The 20,656-nt window shown below is 43.8% G+C and overlaps 1 protein-coding gene across 1 annotated transcript in view; it reads left to right on the forward strand.

The window, feature by feature from the left end:
- SNTB2 (syntrophin beta 2) overlaps nucleotides 1-20,656 on the forward strand; it is a 129,604-nt gene that overhangs the window by 99,876 nt on the left and 9,072 nt on the right. The window contains exons 5-6 of the mRNA XM_034940562.3: nucleotides 4,704-4,900; nucleotides 20,254-20,438. Coding sequence (XP_034796453.2) covers nucleotides 4,704-4,900; nucleotides 20,254-20,438 — 382 coding nt within the window. The remainder of the gene's footprint in view (nucleotides 1-4,703; nucleotides 4,901-20,253; nucleotides 20,439-20,656) is intronic.

The following is a 20,656-nucleotide window of genomic DNA, read 5'->3' on the forward strand; positions in this document are numbered from 1 at the left end:
AAAAATGAGCCAGGCACGGCGGCACGCGCCTATTGTCCCAACTACTTGGGAGGCTGAGGTGGGAGGATCACTTGAGCTCAGGAGTTCAAGATCAGCCTGGGCAACATAATGAGACCACATCTCTACACAAAATATAAAAATGAGCTGGGCGTGGTGGCGCACGCCTATAGTCCTAGCTACTCAGAAGCTGAGATGGGAGGATTGTTTGAGCTGGGTAGGTGGAGGTTGCAGTGAGCCAACACTGTGCTACTGTACTCCAGTCTGGGGGACAGAGTGAGACCCTGTCTCAAAATGAAAATTAAAAAAAAAGAAAATATAAAAAGTGAATAGATTAAACTATGAAGCAAAATACTGAATAGTTTCATGACCTTAAGGAAAATTACTTTTCTTATGGTTTTCCTATATGTATACTTCACTTTTTTTTGTAGGGTTTTTTTTTTTTTGTTTTGAGACGGAGTCTTGCTCTGTCACCCAGGCTGGAGGGCAGTGGTGCAATCTCAACTCACTGCAACCTCCGCCTCCTGGGTTCAAGTGATTCTCCTGCCTCAGCCTCCTGAGTAGCTGGAATTACAGGTGTGCACCACCATGCCCGGCTAATTTTTGTATTTTTAGTAGAGATGGGGCTTCGCCATGTTGGCCAGGCTGGTCTCAAACTCCTGACCTCAGGTGATCTGCCCGCCTTGGCCTCCCAACGTGCTGGGATTACAGGCATGAGTCACCACACCCAGCCAATATTGCAGTCTTATGTATTCCCTAAGAAGCCTCACCATCTTTTTGGGAGAGGGGGTGATTTCAATCTGGGCACTAAGGACACTTCTTGCTGTTGGGTTGGTTATTGTTTATTGATGGACAGAGGTGGGAAGTGTGTGTGTGTGTGTGTGTGTGTGTGTTAATAAACTCATAACGTGTGCTCGCTTCGGCAGCACATATACTAAAAAAACTCATAACATGGATGACAGAGCCTTAGCAGATAAATTTTTATTTTAAAAAACTCACAAAATTTACCATCTAATTATTTTTAAGTGTACAGTAGATTAGTGTTTACTATATGCACATTGTGTGTAGCAGATCTCTAGAACTTTATCTTGCAAAACAAACTTTATATCTATTGAACAACAATTCTCCATTTCCATCTCTCCCTCAACCCCTGATAACCACATTCTACCTTCTGTTGTTATGAGTATGATTACCTTGGATACCTCATGTAAGTAGACTTCATGTAGTATTTGTCTTTTTGTGACTGGCTAAGTGTGGTAGATTATGACAGTATTTCCTTTTTTAGGCTGAATAATATGTTCCATTGTATATTTATACCAAATTGTCTTTATCCTTTCTTTTGTCAGTGGACATTTAAGTTGCTTCCATCTCTTGGCTATTGTGGTTAATGCTGTAGTGAACATAGATGGGCAAATATCTTCAAGATCTTGTTTTGAGATCTTTTGGATATATACCAAGAAGTGGGTCCTTTGCCCTTTTTTTTTTTTTTTTTGAGACGGAATCTCGCTCTGTCGCCCAGGCTGGAGTGCAGTGGCACGATATGGGCTCACTGCACACTCCGCCTCCCGGGTTCACGCCATTCTCTTGCCTCAGCCTCCCGAGCAGCTGGGACTACAGGCTCCTGCCACCATGCCCGGCTAATTTTTTGTATTTTTTTAATAGAGATGGGGTTTCACCGTGTTAGCCAGGATGGTCTCGATCTCCTGACCGTGATCCGCCCGCGTCGGCCTCCCAAAGTGCTGGGATTACAGGCATGAGCCACCGCGCCTGGCCTCATTCTCTTAACAGTATTTTTTGCAGATCAGAAGTTTTTAATTTTAATGAAGTCCAACTTACCAATTTTTTTCTTCAGGGATTGTGCTTTTGATGTTATATCCTTTTAAATCATCTAGAGTTTCTCCTATGTTATAGTTTGTTTTTTTTTTTTGAGATGAAGTCTCGCTCTTGTCCCCCAGGCTGGAGTGCAATGGCGCGATCTCGGCTCACTGCAACCTCCGCCTCTCAGGTTCAAGTGATTCTCCTGTCTCAGCCTCCTGAGTAGCTGGGATTACAGGCGTCCACCACCATGCCAGGCTAATTTTTGTAGAAATTTTAGTATTGTGTTTTACACTTATGTCAAAGATCCATTTTGAGTTAATTTTTGTGAAAAGTATGTAAGGTCTGCTTTTTTTTTTTTTTTAACATATGGATGTCTACTTATTTGTAGCGGCATTTGTTGAAAAGACAGACGATTCTTGGCTGGGCACGGTGGCTCACGCCTGTAATCCCAGCACTTTGGGAGGCCGAGGCAGGCAGATCACCTGAGGTCAAGACCAGCCTGGCCAACATGGTAAAACCCTGTCTGTACTAAAAATACAAAAATTAGCTGGGTATGGTGGCAGGAGCCTGTAATCCCAGCTATTTGGGAGACTAAGACAGGAGAATCGCTTGAACCCAGGAAGCGGAGGTTGCAGTGAGCGGAAATCATGCCATTGTGCTCCAGCCTGGGCGAGAAGAGCAAGACTCCATCTTAAGAAAAAAAAGAAAGAAAGAAAAGACCATTCTTTCTCCATTGAATCACATTTGTTTCTCTCTTTTTTTTTTTTTTTTTTTTTGAGAGGGAGTCTCGCTCTTGTTGCCCAGGCTGGAGTACAGTGGCGCAATCTCGGCCACTGCAACCTCCACCTCCCGGGTTCAAGCGATTCTCCTGCCTCAGCCTTCCGAGTAGCTGAGATTACAGGCGCCCACCACCATGCCTGGCTGATTTTTGTATTTTAGTAGAGACGGGGTTTTACCATGTGGGCTAGGCTGGACTTAAACTCCTGACCTCAAGTGATCCACCCGCCTTGGCCTCCCAAAGTGCTGGAATTGGCTGGACACGGTGGCTCATGCCTGTAATTCCAGCACTCAGGGAGGCCCAGGCAGGCCGATCACCTGAGGTCAGGAGTTTAAGACCAGCCTGGCTAACATGGTGAAACCCCGTCTCTACTAAAAATACAAAAAAAAAAAGTGCTGGAATTACAGACATGCCGGCCTGAATCACCTGTGTTTCTCTGTCAAAGATCAGTTGACTGTATTTGTGTGGGTTTGTCTCTGGGCTGTCTATTCTGTTCCATTGATCAATTTGTTTGTTCTTTTGCCAGTTCCACACTGTTTTGATTACTGTAGCTTTATAGTAAGTGAAAGTTGAGTGGTGCCAGTATACAGATTTATTTTCAACTTTTGTTCTTCTTTAGTATTATGTTGACTATCTGAGTCTTTTGAGTTTCCATACAAACTTTGGAATCAGTTTATCAGTATCTACAAAATAACTTGCTGGGATTTTAATGGGATGGCATTGAATCTGTAGATCACCTAAAAGAGAACTGACATCTTAATATGGAGTCTTTCTACCCATGAACGTAAAATATCTCTTGGTTTATTTAGATCATCTTTGCTTTCTTTCAGGAAAGTTTTGAAGTTTTTCTCATAGAGATTCTATACATATTTCGTTGGACTTATGCTTAAGCATTTGATTTTATGGTAACTGACATAAATGGTATGTTTTTAATTTCAAATTTCAATTGTTCAAAGCAACTGACTTGTATATTAATCTTATATCCTGCAACATTGCTATAATTGCTTATCAGTTTTAGGAGTTGTGTACAGGGTCTCACTCTGTTGCCAAAGCTGGAATACAGTGGCATAATCATGGCTCACGGCAGCCTCAACCTCCTGGGCTCAAGCAACCTTCTACCTCAGCCTCCCAAGTAGCTGGGACCACAGGTGCACACCACCATGCTGAGCTTTTTTGTTGTTGTTTTTTGTTTTCTTTTGTTTTTGTAAAGACAAGGTGTCTCTGTGTTGCCCAGATTGGTCTCAAAATCCTGGTCTCCAGTGATCCTTCTGCCTCAGCCTCTGAAAGTGCTGGGATTACAGGTGTGAGTCACTGCATGCATCCAGATTTCCTTTGTCTATTTTGGGGGATTTTTAAAATGTAGACAGTCATGTCATTTGCAAACAAAGACAGTTTTATTTATTTTGGAATCATTTTTTTCACATAACATTTCTTCATAGGCCAAAGAATTCTAGAGTCAAATGCAAAAGCAGCATGAATTTTTAGATAAAACCCGAGTTTATGTTCACTGTGCTTCTTTACTAGTTGCATCTCCCCAGAAGAGATATTCACTGCCTTCTACCATTGGAAGTTCTTTGGTGATTGGACAAGAGATTGATGCTAAAAATATATATATTTTAAGCTCTTTGGCTGAAATATTTGAAATGCAGTTAGCTATCCATTTTTTCTTACAGAAGCATATTTTTCCTCTGAAGTTATTACTGTTAATTTACTTATTTCCTAATCAAAATCATATCTTTTTGATACATATAACCTCTTGGGAGCATAGAGGAGCTCATGGAAAATTAGGGCCACGGTTCATCCAGCCCAGTATCTTGGCCAGGCCCAGATGCTCACGCCTGTAATCCCAGCACTTTGGGAGGCTGAGGCAGGAGGATTATTTGAGCCCAGGAGTTCAAGACTGGTATCTTGTCTGACTGTGACACCAGGGGTCATTTTATGGGAAAACAGAATGGTCTGTATTTCACAGACTATAATCTTGCTTTGAAATGTCTATATCCAAAAACTGCTGATTGCTTTTATAAGTTTATCTTCTCAATGAGCACAAATTCCTGACATTTTTGTCTGATAATGTAGTTACTTTTGATCTCTGCTCTGTTTGTGGTCCTAGGTTGGTTCATTCTGGCTCCGGATGTCGATCCCCCTCCCTTGGATCTGACCTTACATTTGCTACCAGGACAGGCTCTCGACAGGGCATTGAGATGCATCTCTTCAGGGTGGAGACACATCGGGATCTGTCATCCTGGACCAGGATACTTGTTCAGGGTTGCCATGCTGCTGCTGAGCTGATCAAGGAAGTCTCTCTAGGTAGAGATGCTGACTTTTTATTTCTAGTAGTAATTAAATAGAACTGTTATACAGTCATGTGCTGCATAATGACATTTCAGTCAGTGATGGATTGCATACATGACAGCAGTCCCCTCAGATTATACTACTATATTTTTACTATACCTTTTCTAAGTGTACATATGTTAAGACACACAAATGCAGCCTGGGCAACATGGTGAAACCCCGTCTTTACTTAAAAAAAAAAAAAAAAAAGCCGTGCACAGTGGCTGATGCCTGTAATCCCAGAGCTTTGGGAGGCCGAGGCAGGTGGATTGCCTGAGCTCAGGAGTTCACAACCAGCCTGGGCAATACAGTGAAACCCCATCTCTACTAAAACACAAAAAATTAGCCAGGCGTGGCAGCATGTGCCTGTAGTCCCAGCTGTTCGGGAGGCTGAGGCAGGATAATTGCTTGAACTCGGGAGGCGGAGGTTGCAGTGAGCCAAGATCACGCCACTGCACTCCAGTCTGGGCGACAGAGTGAGACTCCGTCTCAAAAACAAACAAACAAACAAAAACAAACCTGAGGGTGGTGGTGTGCATCTGTAGTCCCAGCTACTCGGGAGACTGAGTGAGTTGAGATCATACCACTGCACTCCAGCCTGGGCAACCAGAGTGAGACCCTGTTTCAAAAAAAAAGATACACGAATGCTTACCATTGTGTTACAGCTGGCTACAGTATTCAGCGCAGTAACATACCATGTAAGTTTGTAGCCTAAGAGCAATAGGCAGTACCATAGAGCTTAGGTGTATAGTGGGGTGTGCCATGTAGGCTTATGTAAGTACACTCTATGATGTTCATACAATCACGAAATCATCTTATGATGCATTATGCATTTCTCCAAACATATTCTTGTCATTAGGTGATGCATGACTGTACCATAATCTGTTTTAAAGTAAAACTATTATTTGTGCCAGACTTAAAAATGTGCTAAAATATGGCAGCTAAAAGTGATAATGATAGAAAGAAACCTGGTTTCTCTAGTTTACTAGCAAAGTTTTTTTAAGCCTGGTATATGACTCAAAGTACATTTATAATACCGTATGTACAACATGACATTTTTATAGTTCATCTCTTTTTTTTTTTTTTTTTTTTTTTTAGAGTGGAGATCTCTATCACCCAGGCTGGAGTCCAGTGGCATGATCCATCATAGCTCACTGCAGCAGCTTTGAGCTTCTATTTATTTATTTATTTATTTATTTAAAGAGACAGGGTCTAGCTCTGTCACCCAGGCTGGAGTGCAGTGACATGATCCGAGCTCACTGCAGCCTTGAACTCTCCTGTGTTTAAGTGATCCTCCCTCAAGCCTCCCGAGTAGCTGGGACTACAGGTGCCCACCACAGCACCCAGCTAATTAAAAAAAATTTTTTTTTTTTTTTAAGTAGAGATGGGCCTCGCTTTGTTGCCCAGGCTGGTCTCAAACTCTTGGCCTCAAGAGATCCTCCTGCCTCAGTTTCCCAAAGTGCTGGGATTCCAGGCGGTGGCACCTGGCCTTTTCAGTTTACTTATTTATTTTTTTGACATGGAGTCTCACTCTGTCGCCCAGGCTGGAGTGCAGTGGCATGATCTCAGCTCACTGCAACCTCCGCCTCCCAGGTACAAGCTATTCTCCCGCCTCAGCCTTCCGAATAGCTGGGATTACAGGCACCTGCCATCATGCCCAGCTAAGTTTTGTATTTTTAGTAGAGACAGGGTTTCACCATATTGGCCAGGCTGGTCTTGAACTTCTGACCTCAGGTGATCCACCGACCTCAGGTGATCCACCTACCTTGGCCTCCCAAAGTGCTGAGATTACAGGCATGAGCCACCACGCCTGGTCTTCGGTTTATTTATTTATTTTTTTAGAGATGAGGTCTTACTGTGTTGCCCACGCTGGTCTCAACTCCTGGCCTCAAGCTATTCTCTGGTCTTAGCCTCCTGAGTAACTGGGATTATAGGCACAAGCCACTGTGCCAGGCCAGTTGTCATTTAATCTGCATTTAGTAGTGTAAGGACTAGCCAGGCAAGGTTACACCTGTAATTCCAGCTACTTAGGAGGCTGAGGCAGGAGGATTGCTTGAGGCCAGGAGTTTTAAGACCAGCCTGAGCAATATATTAAGGACCCCATCTCTACAATGAAAAATGAAGCTGGGTACACTGGCTCATGCCTGTAATCCCTGCACTTTGGAAGGCTAAGGCTGGCGTATTTTTTGAGCCCAGGAGTTTGAGACCAGCCTGGGTAAAATGGTGAAACCTCATCTCTACTAAAAATACAAAACTTCAGCTGGGAGTGGTGACACACATCTGTAGTCCCAGCTACTCAGGAGGCTGAGGTAGGAGGATCACCTGAGCCCAGGAACTCAAGGCTGCAGTGAGCTATGGTAGTGCCATGGCACTCCAGCCTGGGTGATGGGAGCCAGAACCTGTCTCAAAATAAATAAATTAATTTAATTAAATGAAAAAAAAAAAAAGCCAGACATAGTGGCACACACTGTAGTCTCAGCTGCTCAGGTGGCTAAGGTAAGAAGATTGCTTGAGCCCATTTCAGGGCTGTAGTGCACAATGATCAAGCCTGTGAATAGCCACTGTACTCCAGCCTGGACAACATAGTGAGACCTTGTCTCTTAAAAGAAAAAATAATGTAAGGACTCATTTACCAAGTACTAGATACATGGACTCTCCAGTTAAGAAGATTGAAATCTAAGTTGTGGATAGGCGCCCTTAAAAGATGAGTATCTAGAAAGCTTATGGCTATGGAAAAATAAAGGATTTGAAATAGGAGTTACTCTACAAAAGTTTGAAAATGTGTGCCCAACACTTACTCAAATAAGTATCTAAAGGAAATAAGGTTGGTTTCTTTCCATTGTGGAAGCGCCCTCTTGTGGTTAGTTGTCATGAATTTGGAGTATTGTTTTTTATATATATTTACATATATGTATACATGTAGATATTTGCAAATTTTTTTCTTTTTTTTTTTAAATTGTTTTTGGCTTTGGACAAAATAAAAACCTTTATTTAAAAATACAGGCTGGGGCCGGACGCGGTGGCTCATGCCTGTAATCCCAGCACTTTGAGAGGCCAAGGAGGGCAGATCACTTGAGGTCAGGAGTTCCAAACCAGCCTGGCCAACATCGCGAAACCCCATATCTACTAAAAATACAAAAGTTAGCCAGGAGTGGTGGCAGGCGCTTATAATCCCAGCTACTCAGGAGGCCGAGGCATGAGAATTGCTTGAACCCGGGAGGTGGAGGTTGCAACAAGCCAAGATTGCACCACTGCACTCCAAGCTGGGAGATAGAGTGAGACTGTTTCCAAAAATAGAAATGCCGGAAGCGGTTGCTTATGCCTGTAGTCCCAGCACTTTGGGAGACTGAGGCAGGCAGATCACTTGAGGCCAGATCGAGACCAGCCTGGCCATCATAGTGAAACCCCGTCTCTACTAAAAATACAAAAATTAGCTGGGCATAGTGGCACATGCCTGAAGTCCCAGCTACTCAGGAGGGTGAGGCACAAGAATTGCTTGAACCTGGGAGGCGGAGTCTGCAGTGAGCTATGATCACACCACTGCACTCCAACCTGGGCAACAGTGGGAAACTCTGTCTCAAAAAATATATATATATATGTATATGCCTTGGGCCAAGCACGGTAGTTCACGCTTGTAATTCCAGTACTTTGGGAGGCTGAGGTGGGCGGATCACTTGAGCCCAGGAGTTCAAGACCAGCCTGGGCAACATGGTGAAACCTCATCTCTATTGAAAAAAAAAAAGTAAATGAGGTTTAAAAAAAAATACAGTATTGGAGGTGAGGCATGGTGGCTTACACCAGAATCACACTGGGATGCTCTGTGTTCCTGTGGGCAGTCGAGGGGTCAGGCCAACACATTCATGCTGTTGCTACCATCTGGGGTCACTGTATTGTCCTCAAGAATTCAAGGGGATATGCTTCCCAAAATCAAGAGTGCAACTTGGATTTTCAGCATTTTTTAGTTCATGTTGTTTCTTTGGTGTCTAGCAGCTAAATTTCATTTTGCAGGTTAAAGCTTCCCAGGCTCATAGTTGTTTAAATATGATGGCTAGAGGAAAGGAAGAGTGAGGGCCAGCTGGTTCCTTGTATTTTTAAATAGACAAAAGAAACATATTTTTTGGTAATTTTAAACTTTTTTGTTCTTATTCACAGCTGTATTTTTTTAAATCAACTTCCCTTTAAAGCCATACAGCTGTATTTTAATATTACCTTGGTAACTGTTAGAGTAGCTAATATTCAAAAGACAAAAAATAACAGATGCTGGTGAGGATGCAGAGAAAAGCAAACTCTTATACACTGTTGGTGGGAATGTAAATCAGTATAGCCATTACGGAAAACAGTATGAATATTTCTCAAAAAGCTAAAAATAGAACTACTGTATGATCTAGCAATCCTACTATTGAGTATTTATCCAAAAGAAGAGAAATCAGCATGTCAGAAAAATACCTGCACCTCCATGTTTATTGCAGCACTATTCACAATAACAAAGATAGAGAGTCAACCTAAGTGTCCATCAGCAGACAAATGGATTAAGAAAATATGGTATATATACACAAAGGGATACTATTTGGCCATAAAAAATAATGCAGTCATGTCATTTGTAGCAACATGGATGGAATTGGAGGTCATTATGTTAAGTGAAATAAGGCAGGCATAGAAAGACAAATGTGGCATGTTCTCACTTATATGGGAGCTAAAAAAGTGGCCAGGCGTGGTGGCTCACACCTATAATCCCAGCACTTTGGGAGGCCGAGGCACGCGGATCACCTGAGGTCAGGAGTTCGAGACCGGCCTGACCAACATGGAGAAACCCCGTCTCTACTAAAAATACAAAATTACCCAGGCGTGGTGATGCATGCCTGTAATCCCTGCTACTCGGGAGGCAGAGGTTGCGGTGAGCCAAGATCGCACCATTGCACTCCAGCCTGGGCAACAAGAGCTAAACTCCATCTCAAAAAAAAAAAAAAAAAAAAAAAAAAAAAAGTTGATCTCATGGATGTAGACAGTACAAGATAAATACCAGAGGTTGGGATGGGCGTGTTGTGAGGGGCTGTGAAGAAGGGTTGGTTAATGGGTATAAACATACAATTAGAAAGAAGGAATAAATTCTAATGTTCAAGAGCAGAGTGTGGTGACTATAGTTAGCAATAATGCGTTGTATAATTCAAATAGAAGAAAGGACTTAAATGTTCCCAACATATAGAATTGTTAAATATTCAATGTGATGGATACCCTAAATCCCTTGACTTGATCATTACACATTTTACACATGTAACAAAATATCAGGTAACAAAATATCGCATGTACCCCTAAGATATATACAAATATTACATATTAATATTAAAAAGATTACACTGTGGTTCGCACCTATAATCCCAGCACTTTGGGAGGCTGAGGCAGGTGGATCACTTGAGCTCAGTCTGGGCAACATGGCGAAACCCCGTCTCTACAAAAAATAAAAAAATTACCCAGGCCTGGTGGTGTGTGCCTGTAGTCCCAGTTACTCAGGAGGCTGAGGTAGGAGGGTTGCTTGAGCCCAAGAGGTCAAGGATTCAGTGAGCTGTGATTACGTCACTGCACTCCAGTCTGGGCAACAGAACAAGACCCTGTCTCAAAAGAAAAAAAAAAAATTGTTGGGAGATTCAGAACTGTCTGTTAAAACTATAGTTGGCAAAAAGAAATCAATTAAGCTGTTCCTTGTCTCTATGTTTTGGTTATAGTTTACCCATCTAGAAACATTTCAATGAATACCTACAAAATGTGACGAGTAAATTCAATACATAATCTTCCTAATGTTCATTTAGTTTTAAACCTTGATTAGGCTATAGTTACAGTAGAGCTAATCAGTGATCCCTCTGGTACAGAAGGACTTTCTCCTGCTTGCAAGTAGGAACTTCAAGATGAGTAGGCATAGAATGCAGCTCTCTTCCTCAAGTACATAAAGCCATTTCCATTTGTCACAGGATTTGAAACTATTTTAAAAATTGTATAGTATACTTTTAAAGGCTTATTTTCATCCTACCAATTATTTAAGCCATTAAAGTTTTTAAGTCATATGAGAACTTTATGAAGGCACTTTATATGTCTGTAGTTTTGATGATATGAAGACTAAGAAGCAGTAAATATAGGTAGGAATTACGTTAATAAAAATGAAGAAAATCTAGGAGAAGAGAAGAAAAACAGGCATTTAAAAGGATTTATATTGTTAAAATATATGAAGAAAGAGTTTTCTGTGACCATATTGTTCACCATTTCTTAGAAATTATCTTGAGTCCTTTTTACTCATCTGTTTGGCAAATATTTTTCAGTGTATACTCTGTGCTTTTACTAGCTATAATAAAATAAGGTAAGCATAGCCCCTATTTTTCAAGTAGGAAGGACAGAAACCAAAAGAATAATAGGTATGTATCAGGATTGTCATAAGGCATAAATGAAATACAGGCATCATCTAACCTTCACACACAACTCTCTGGGGCAGATGTTGTCACCTGCATTTTCAAGATATGGGAACTGGTGTTAGTATGGTTAGGACTTGAACTGGGGCCTTTTTGGGCTCCAAAACTAGAGCCTTAAGCCCTGAAATTTCTCTAAATGACTCACACTTATGACCAGGTTAAACTTCTGAAGGATATACAATATCAGTCTAATTTGTTAATACATATTTACTGAATGTTTTAGTATTTATCAAGTGCTGTGCTTTGTAATAAAAGAAAAATAAGTAAGATGTACTTCATGCCTTTGACCAAATAGCAATAAGAGAACACAGTGTCATGTTCTTTTCTGTGACCCTGGGCATGATGAACCTGTTGCCTACACCTGATGGGCTGGCTTTTCCTATGTGCAGTCACTGGGAAGGATGCCCCAGCCTTTCTCTGAGACAGTTCTGGGCTGTCAGGCCAGGTCTAACCTGAAAGACCTACTCCCTTCTGAGTTGCTCTGAGTAACACACACAGTCCTATGGCTGCTAGAGAGATGGGCCTGGGGACTTGCTGGAAACACTAGATAGAGCCCCCCAGAGCCCCAGAAACAGGACCTGTAGCATAGAACTCTGCCATTAGGTTCTTTGTCCCTCATGACACACTGATAACCACCAGCAGTTCTCATTTAAAAAAACACATAGTTGGCCCAGCGCTGTGGCTTATGCCTGTAATCTCAGCACTTTGGGAGGCCAAGGCAGGAGGATTACTTGACACCAGAGTTCGAGACTAGCCTGGGTAACACAGCAAGACCCCATCTCTATTTAAAAAAAATGAGCTGGGCATGGTGGCATGCACCTGTAGTCTTAGCTATTTGGGAGACTGAGGCAAGATAATCACTTGAGCCCAGGAGTTTGAGGCTGCGGTGAACTATGATCACACCACTGCACTCCAGCTTAGGCAACAGAATGAGACACTGTCTCTAAAGAAAATAAAAATAAAAAATAAATAAAATAAGCCTGGGCAACAGAGTAAGACCGCGTCTCTATGAAAAATTTTGAAAGTTAGCCAGGCATGGTGACACATGCCTATAGTCCCAGCTACTCAGGTGGCTGAAGTGGGAGGATTGCTTAAGGCCTGCAGGTCCAGGCTGCAGCACTGCACTCCAGCCTGGGCGACAGAGTGAGACCCTGTCTTAAAAATAAATAAATAGGCTGGGCACGGTGGCTCACGCCTGTAATCCTAGCACTTTGGGAGGCCGAGGCGGGCGGATCATGAGGTCAGGAGATCGAGTCCATCCTGACTAACACAGTGAAACCTCGTCTCTACTAAAAATACGAAAAATTAGCCGGGTGTGGTGGCAGGCGCCTGTGTGGTGGCAGGCACCTGTAGTCCCAGCTACTCAGGAGGCTGAGGCAGGAGAATGGCGAGAACCCGGGAGGCAGAGCTTGTAGTGAGCCGAGATCACGCTATTGCACTCCAGCCTGGGCGACAGAGCGAGACTCTGTCTCAAAAAAATAAATATAAATACATAGACACAAAGTGGATAACATATACACTGGTTGTACTATCTACACAAAGTGGATAAATACAACACTGGTTGTATTTACCATTGTTCACCTTATTAAATATATATATATATAATTTTTTTTTTTTGAGACAGAGTTTTGCTCTTGTTGCCCAGGCTGGAGTGCAATGGCACGATCTTGGCTCACTGCAACCTCCGCCTCCCGGGTTCAAGCAATTCTCCTGCCTCAGCCTCCTGAGTAGCTGGGATTACAGGTGCCCACCACCATGCCCAGCTAATTTTTTTTTTTTTTTTTTTTTTGCATTTTTAGTAGAGGCAGGGTTTCACCCTGTTGGCCAGGCTGGTCTTGAACGCCTGACCTCAGGTGATCCACCCACCTCGGCCTCCCAAAGTGCTGGGATTACAAGCATGAGCCACCACGCCCGGCCGAGTGTTCACCTTCTTATAACATCAATTTTTTGATTTATTATTTATTGAGCAAGTTTTCCTCCTAGCTTTATTAAATTACTATCGGGGAGCTTCTTAGAAAGCCATCTCTAATGTATGTTTTATACTTAACAACATCCCCGTGGTGTGAAAAAGCCAGTGCCTCACCCCACAACCCCCAACTTAGGAATCTGAGAAGTAGTAGTCAGAGCAGTAGAAGGAAAACCGGGATTGGTGGGGATGGTAACAGCCATGGAAACCAGAGGAAGAGTATTTCAAGGGAGGAAAAGTCAGTAGGAGTAAATGTATCAGTTGGGATGATTTATGCTAAAAATAGTAGGACATGGCCACTAAAACTAGAATAAATATTAAATATCTTGCATAAAAGAGAGCAAGAGTGAAAGAGAGAGGGCCCTTCTCTTCCTAGTGATAGATCTTTTCAATCTGATTGAGTCAGTTTGGCTCATATGTCCAGTCTGAACCAGAACAATCACCAGGGGAAACCCATGCTTTGATTGGCCCAGAAGCTGTCTATCCATAAGTCGGGAGTACCCTTCCCTGAAACACATTAGGACACAGTAAAAACCTGAATAAAATTGGGGTTTGCCTATAAAGAAGAATAGAGAAATAGAAGCTGATAGACAGCCAACAATTAGTACTACAAGTGCCAAGTAGGATGAGGCTGAAAAAGCAGGTTGGATTTAGCGATATGGAGATAATTGATGCCCTTGGGGAGAGATGCAAAACGATGTAATGGCAATGGCAGATTGCAGAGGTCTGAGGAGTGGACGTGAGGTGAATCATGGGCAAACTGAGTAGACAGCTCTTTCAAGAAGTTTTGATATGAAGAGGAGGAGAGAGGGGGAGTGGTACTTGGAGGTAAGGTACAGAGTTGAGTAGTGGCATTTCTTTTAATAATGAGAGAGGCTTGAGCATTTAAAAAAGGGAATGGGAGGGATCTGATTCAGAGGGACATGTTGAAAACACAAGAGGTAGAAGTAGTAATCAATCTTGTACAGTTTCTAGGAAGGTGGAGGTAGATGCAATCCAAGGCGCAGGTGAGGGGATTCGCCTTAGCCTGGAAGAGGAACAGATGGAAGAGAAGAAACAACAGAGGGAGATGTAGAGCCTATCTTGGCTGTTGAAGTGGGCAGTGCCTTTTACTGCTCAGTAATTTGGGCCATAGACATCCCTGGCTTTTTCTCCATCCCTAAATCCAACTGCAGTTATAGGCCACTTTTATGTTGTTTGAATTTTTATTTTATGTTTTTTGTTTGTTTGTTTGTTTTTAGAGACACAGTCTCATTCTGTTGCCCAGGCTGGAGAGCAGTGTCACGAACATGGCTCACCGCATCCAGGCTGAAGCAATCCTCTCACCACAGCCTCCCAAGTAACTGGGACTACAGGTGCATGCCACTATGCCTGGCTAATTTTTGTAATTTTGGTAGGGATAGAATCTCACTATGTTGCCTAGACTTGTCTCAAACTTCTGGCCTCAAGCAGTCCTCCACCTCAGCTTCCCAGAGTGCTGGAATTACAGGCATGAGCCACTGTGCCCAGCCAGTTGTTTGAATTTTTAAAGTTACATCATGCTTGTATCATCAGGAAAAAAAAAATTGTTTTTTGACTAAAGAGCCATCAGTCAGTCCCATACACTGAAACTCTTATCACTATAAAGAATTTTACAGGCTGGGCATGGTGGCTAATGCCTGTAATCCCAGCATTTTGGGAGGCCGAGGAGGGTGGATCACCTATGGTCAGGAGTTTGAGACCATCCTGGCCAACATGGCAAAACCCTATCTCTACTGAAAAAAAAAAAAAAAAAAAAAAAAGCAGGGCATTGTGGTGCGCCCCTGTAGTCCCAGCTACTAGGGAGGCTGAGGCAGGAGAATCGTTTGAACCCAGGAGGCGGAGGTTGCAGTGAGCCGAGATCATGCCACCGCACTCCAGCCTGGGCGACAGAGCGAGACTCCATCTAGAATAAAATAAAATAAAAGTACCTACCGCAGAGCCCTGTGTTTATGTACCTTCCTCTCTTGATACCTGAAGAACTGTAGTTTTTGATTTTTTTTTTTTTTTTTTTTTTTTTTTTTGGTGAGACAGAGTCTCGCTCTGTCACTCGGGCTGGAGGGCTGGAGGGCAGGAGTGCAGTGGTGCAATCTCAGCTCACTGCAACTTCTGCCTCCCAAGTTCAAGCAATTCTCCGGCCTCAGCCTCCTGAGTAGCTGGGATTACAAGCACACACTGCCATGCCTGGCTAATTTCTTTTGTATTTTAGTAGAGACGGGGTTTCACCATGTTGCCCAGGCTGATCTCGAACTCCTGAGCTCAGGCAATCCACCTGCCTCGGCCTCCCAAAGTACTAGGATTACAGGTGTGAGCCACTGCGCCCAGCCAAAACTGTAGTTTTTTTACCCCTTTAACTTCAGTACTTACTATTGTGCTGCTATTGTGTGTCTTTTTCTATTTCTGATAACAACCCTGTTAAACAAAATCAACATACTGAATTTTTTTTTTTTTTTTTTTTTTTTTTTTTTTTGAGACAGAGTATTGCTCTGTCTGCCAGGCTGCAGTACAGTGGCCCGATCTTGATCTCTGCTCACTACAACCTCTGCCTCCCAGGTTCAAGCAATTCTTCTGCCTCAGCCTCCTGAGTAGCTGGGACTACAGGCGTCTGCCACCACTCCCGGCTAATTTTTGTATTTTTAGTAGAGACAGGGTTTCACCATATTGGCCAGGCTGGTGTCGAACTCCTGACCTTGTGATCCACCCGCCTTGGCCTCCCAAAGTGCTGGGATTACAGGCGTGAGCCACCGCGCCCAGCCAACATACTGAATTTTTTACTGACTTATCTATAAATTGGAGTGCATAGTGGACACATAGCCATCCAAAAGCATTCTAAGTGAACCAAGACATAATGAGCCACCTGCAACAGCTCCATTAATAAGCCCCAGGTGCTATCCCATCAGAAAAGGGCCACTCCTCTTACTAAATGGGGAATTTATACTGAAAAAAAAAAAAAAGCCACTTCTCATACTCACACACACAGCTGTTAAATCAGAATGAAAGGCTTATTTCCCCTATCTCCCTTTGGTTCATTACTCCTAAAAGGGTAAGGGGTGTCAGGCACTTAATCATCATTGCATCACTGTGGTGTGATGTACTCAGTGTTTAGAGAAAAACTGTTTAATTGGTTCGATTTGGCACAGCATTTACATGACCAGGTCACAGTCTCATTCAGAAGAATCTGGTATTAATTATACATTTTAAACTATGGCCGGGTGTAGTGGCTCATGCCTATAATCCCAGCATTTTAGGAGGCCGAGGTGGGTGGATCACCTGAGGTCAGGAGTTCGAGACCGGCCTGACCAACATGGAGAAACCCCGTCTCTACTAAAAATGCAAAAAATTAGCCAGGCGTGGTGGCGCAGGCCTTAATCCCCGCTACTTGGGAGGCTGAGGCAGGAGAATTGCTTGAACCCAGGAGGCGGAGGTTGTGGTGAGCTAAGATCAGGCCATTACACTCCAGCCTGGGTGACAAGAGTGAAACTCCATCTCAAAAAAAAATTTTTTTTAAACTAAAACAAGCTCAATATCTAGACCTAAATACATTAAGTTTGACACACACACACAGAATCACACACAGTCACATTTGCTTTCCATTCTTTCCTTCTCCAGGGGAAACAATCCAAAACAGAACATTTAAGAAATCTCAGGCCGGTCGCGGTGGCTCATGCCTGTAATCCCAGTACTTTGGGAGGCCGAGGCGGGTGGATTACCTGAGGTCAGGAGTTTGAGACCAGCCTGGCCAACATGGTGAAACCCTGTCTCTACTAAAAATACAAAAAATCAGCCAGGCGTGGTGGCACATGCCTGTAATCCCAGCTACTCGGGAGGCTGAGGCAGGAGAATTGCTTGAGCCCAGGAGACGGAGGTTGCAGTGAGCCGAGATCATGCCACTGCAGTGCAGCCTGGCCGACAGAGAGACTCTGTCTCAAAAAAAAGAAAAAAGAAATCTCAGGGGCCAAGCACTTTGGGAGCCCAAGGTGGGCAGATCACGTGAGGTCAGGAGTTTGAGACCAGCCTGGCCAACATAGTGAAATCCCTGTCTCTACTAAAACTACAAGAATTACCTGAGTGTGGTGGTAAACACCTGTAATCCCAGCTACTCGGGAGGCTGAGGCATAAGAATCATTTGGGAGGTGGAGGTTGCAGGGAGCCGAGGTTGCGCCATTGCCCTCCAGCCTGCATGACAGAGTGAGACTCTTATCTCAAAAAAAAAAAAAAAAAAAATCTCAGGCCAGGTGCCGTGCCTCACACCTGTAATCCCAGCACTTTGGGAGACCGAGGCAAGTGGGTTGCCTGAGCTCAGGAGTTCGAGACCAGCCTGGGCAAGATGGCAAAACCCCGTCTCCACTAAAAAATACAAAAAATTAGCTGGGTGTGGTGGTGCCCGCCTGTAATCCCAGCTACTCAGGAGGCTAAGGCATGAGAATTGCTTGAACCCGGGAGGCAGAGGTTGCAGTCAGCTGAGATTGCGCCAGTGCACTCCAGTCTAGGTGACACAGCAAGATTCTATCTCAAAAAAAAAAAAAAAGGAGGCAGATGTTGCAGTCAGCTAAGATTGCGCCAGTGCACTCCAGTCTAGGTGACACAGCAAGATTCTATCTCCAAAAAAAAAAAAAAAAAAAAAAAAAAAAAAGGAGGCCGGGCACGGTGGCTCATGCCTATAATCCCAGCACTTTGGGAGGCCAAGGCGGGCAGATCACAAGGTCAGGAGTTTGAGACCAGCCTGACCAACATGGTGAAACCCTGTCTCTACTAAAAATACATAAATTGGCCTAGTGTGGTGGCACGCTCCTGTAATCCCAGCTACTCAGGAGGTTGAGGCGGGAGAATTGCTTCAACCTGGGAGGCAGAGGTTGCAGTGAGCCAAGATCACGCCACTGCACCAGCCTGGGAGACAGAGCGAGACTCTGTCTCCAAAAAAAAAAAAAAAAAGCCATGTGCAATGGCTCACGCCTATAATCCCCACACTTTGGGAGGCCGAGGTGGGTGGATCCCTTGCAGTCAGGAGTTCAAGACCAACCTGGCCAACGTGGTGAAACCCTGTCTCTACTAAAAATGCAAAAAAATTAGCCGGGCGTGGTGGTGTGCATCTGTAATCCCAGCTACTCAGCAGACTGAGGCAGAAGAATTGCTTGAGCCCAGGAGGGTGAGGTTGCAATGAGCCGAGATCACGCCACTGCACCCCAGCCTGGGTGACAGAAGGAGATTCCATCTCAAAACAAACAAAAAAAAGAATCTCTAAATCTCTCTTTTTAAAATTGTTTAGACATTGCTCTGTCACCCAGGCTAGAGTGCTGTGGCATGATCATAGCTCACTGCAGCCTTGAACTCCTGGACGCAAGTGATCCTCCCACCCCAGCCTCCTGAGTAGCTGGGACTATAGGCACACACCACCATGCCCAGATACATTTTTTATTTTTATAGAAATGAGATCTTCCCATGTTACCCAGGCTGTTCTCTAGCGCCTGGCCTCAAGTGATCCTCCTGCCTCCTGCCTTAGCCTCCCAGAGTGCTGGGATTGTAAGCATGAGCCACCACACCTGGGGCATTTGCCAGTCTTGATGACCAAAATTGTTTGTATCCTGTCAATTCAGAGGTGTCCTTTGAATTGTATCTTTGATAGCGTTGACTGTGACTTTTGCTGAGTATAGCCTTTAACTTTGATGAACATAATCTTTATCTTCATCCCAAATGCCAACCAAACCATGTCACGGCTCCTGAAAGGCCTCTCTGCCTTTGCTCCTTTGGTTGTTCCTTCTTGCCCAGTTCAGTCCTTCTGCCTCTTCCTCCCTGCCTGTCCAGTTTTACCAATTCTTTTTTTTTTTTTTTTTTTTTTTTGAGACAGTGTCTCGCTCTTGTCACCCAGGCTGGAGTGCAGTGGCGTGATTTCATCTCACTGCAACCTCTGCCTCCCAGGTGCAAGCAGTTATCCTGCCTCAGCCTCCCAAGTAGCTGGGATTACAGGCATGTGCCACCATGCCTGGCTAATTTTTGTATTTTTAGTAGAGACGGGGTTTCGCCATGTTGGCCAGGCTAGTCTCTAACTCCTGACCTCAAGTGATCCGCCCACCTCGACCTCCCAAAGTGCTGGGATTACAGGTGTGAGCCACCGTACCCGGCCAGTATTACCAATTCTTTAGGGCCTATCTGAAGGCCCATCTCCTCCAGGAAACCTTTTCTTGACTTTGGCCTCATTCACTTTGGTGTTTGCTCATGTTCTGTACATTCTGCCTTACACAATTGGGGATTTCCTGTTTATGCCAATGCGTTTACAAAGTCCTTGAGAGCAGGGACTGTGCCTCTTACTTCTCTAGTGCCCTGCACAGCCTACACACACTTGCCAGTATGAGTGTTCAGTGGGTACTCGAGGAATTAAATCGAACAGATGTCAAGGAGTGTTATGGTCATTTCTGCCTCATCTCAGTGACCAAAACAAAACACACTTCTTTTTTTTTTTTTTTTTGAGACAGTCTTGCTCTGTCGCCCAGGGTGGAGTGCAGTGGTGCAGTCTTGGCTCACTGCAACCTCCGCCTCCCGGGTGCAAACAATTCTCCTGCCTCAGCCTCCTGAGTAGCTGGGATTACAGGCACCCGCCACCACACCCAGCTAATTTTTATATTTTTAGTAGAGACAGGGTTTCACCATGTTGGTCAGGCTGGTCTCAAACCCCTGACCTTGCGATCCGCCTGCCTCGGCCTCCCAAAGTGCTGGGATTACAGGCGTAAGCCACCACGCCTAGCACAAAACACACTTTAGAAGTTTCCATACAGGTTAGGTATCACACATTCTCAAGAAAATATTTTTTCTATTTTGAAGTCAGAAGATTCCCTTTTCACTTGATAACTGACATAGCAACTTTACAACTAATGTTTTTTGCTTTTCTTCAACAGGCTGCATGTTAAATGGCCAAGAGGTGAGGCTTACTATTCACTATGAAAATGGGTTCACCATCTCCAGGGAAAATGGAGGCTCCAGCAGCATATTGTACCGCTACCCCTTTGAAAGGCTGAAGATGTCTGCTGATGATGGCATCCGAAATCTATACTTGGATTTTGGTGGTCCCGAGGGAGAACTGGTAAGAGTGTTTCTGAAACACATGTTTATCTAATAGATGTTCTCTTTCCTTCTCATTACTTCTTACCCCTTATATACAAAGTCATGGACTGACATTCCATTTAGAACCATGAAATTTTAAATTAAAAAAATTTTTTTTAAAGATGGGGTCTCTGTCACCCAGGCTGGAGTGTAGTGGTGCAATCATAGCTTCCTGCAGCCTATACCTTCTGGGCTCAA

The sequence above is a fragment of the Pan paniscus genome, chromosome 18 (assembly GCF_029289425.2).
Source record: "Pan paniscus chromosome 18, NHGRI_mPanPan1-v2.0_pri, whole genome shotgun sequence".
Taxonomy (NCBI): Eukaryota; Metazoa; Chordata; class Mammalia; order Primates; family Hominidae; genus Pan; species Pan paniscus.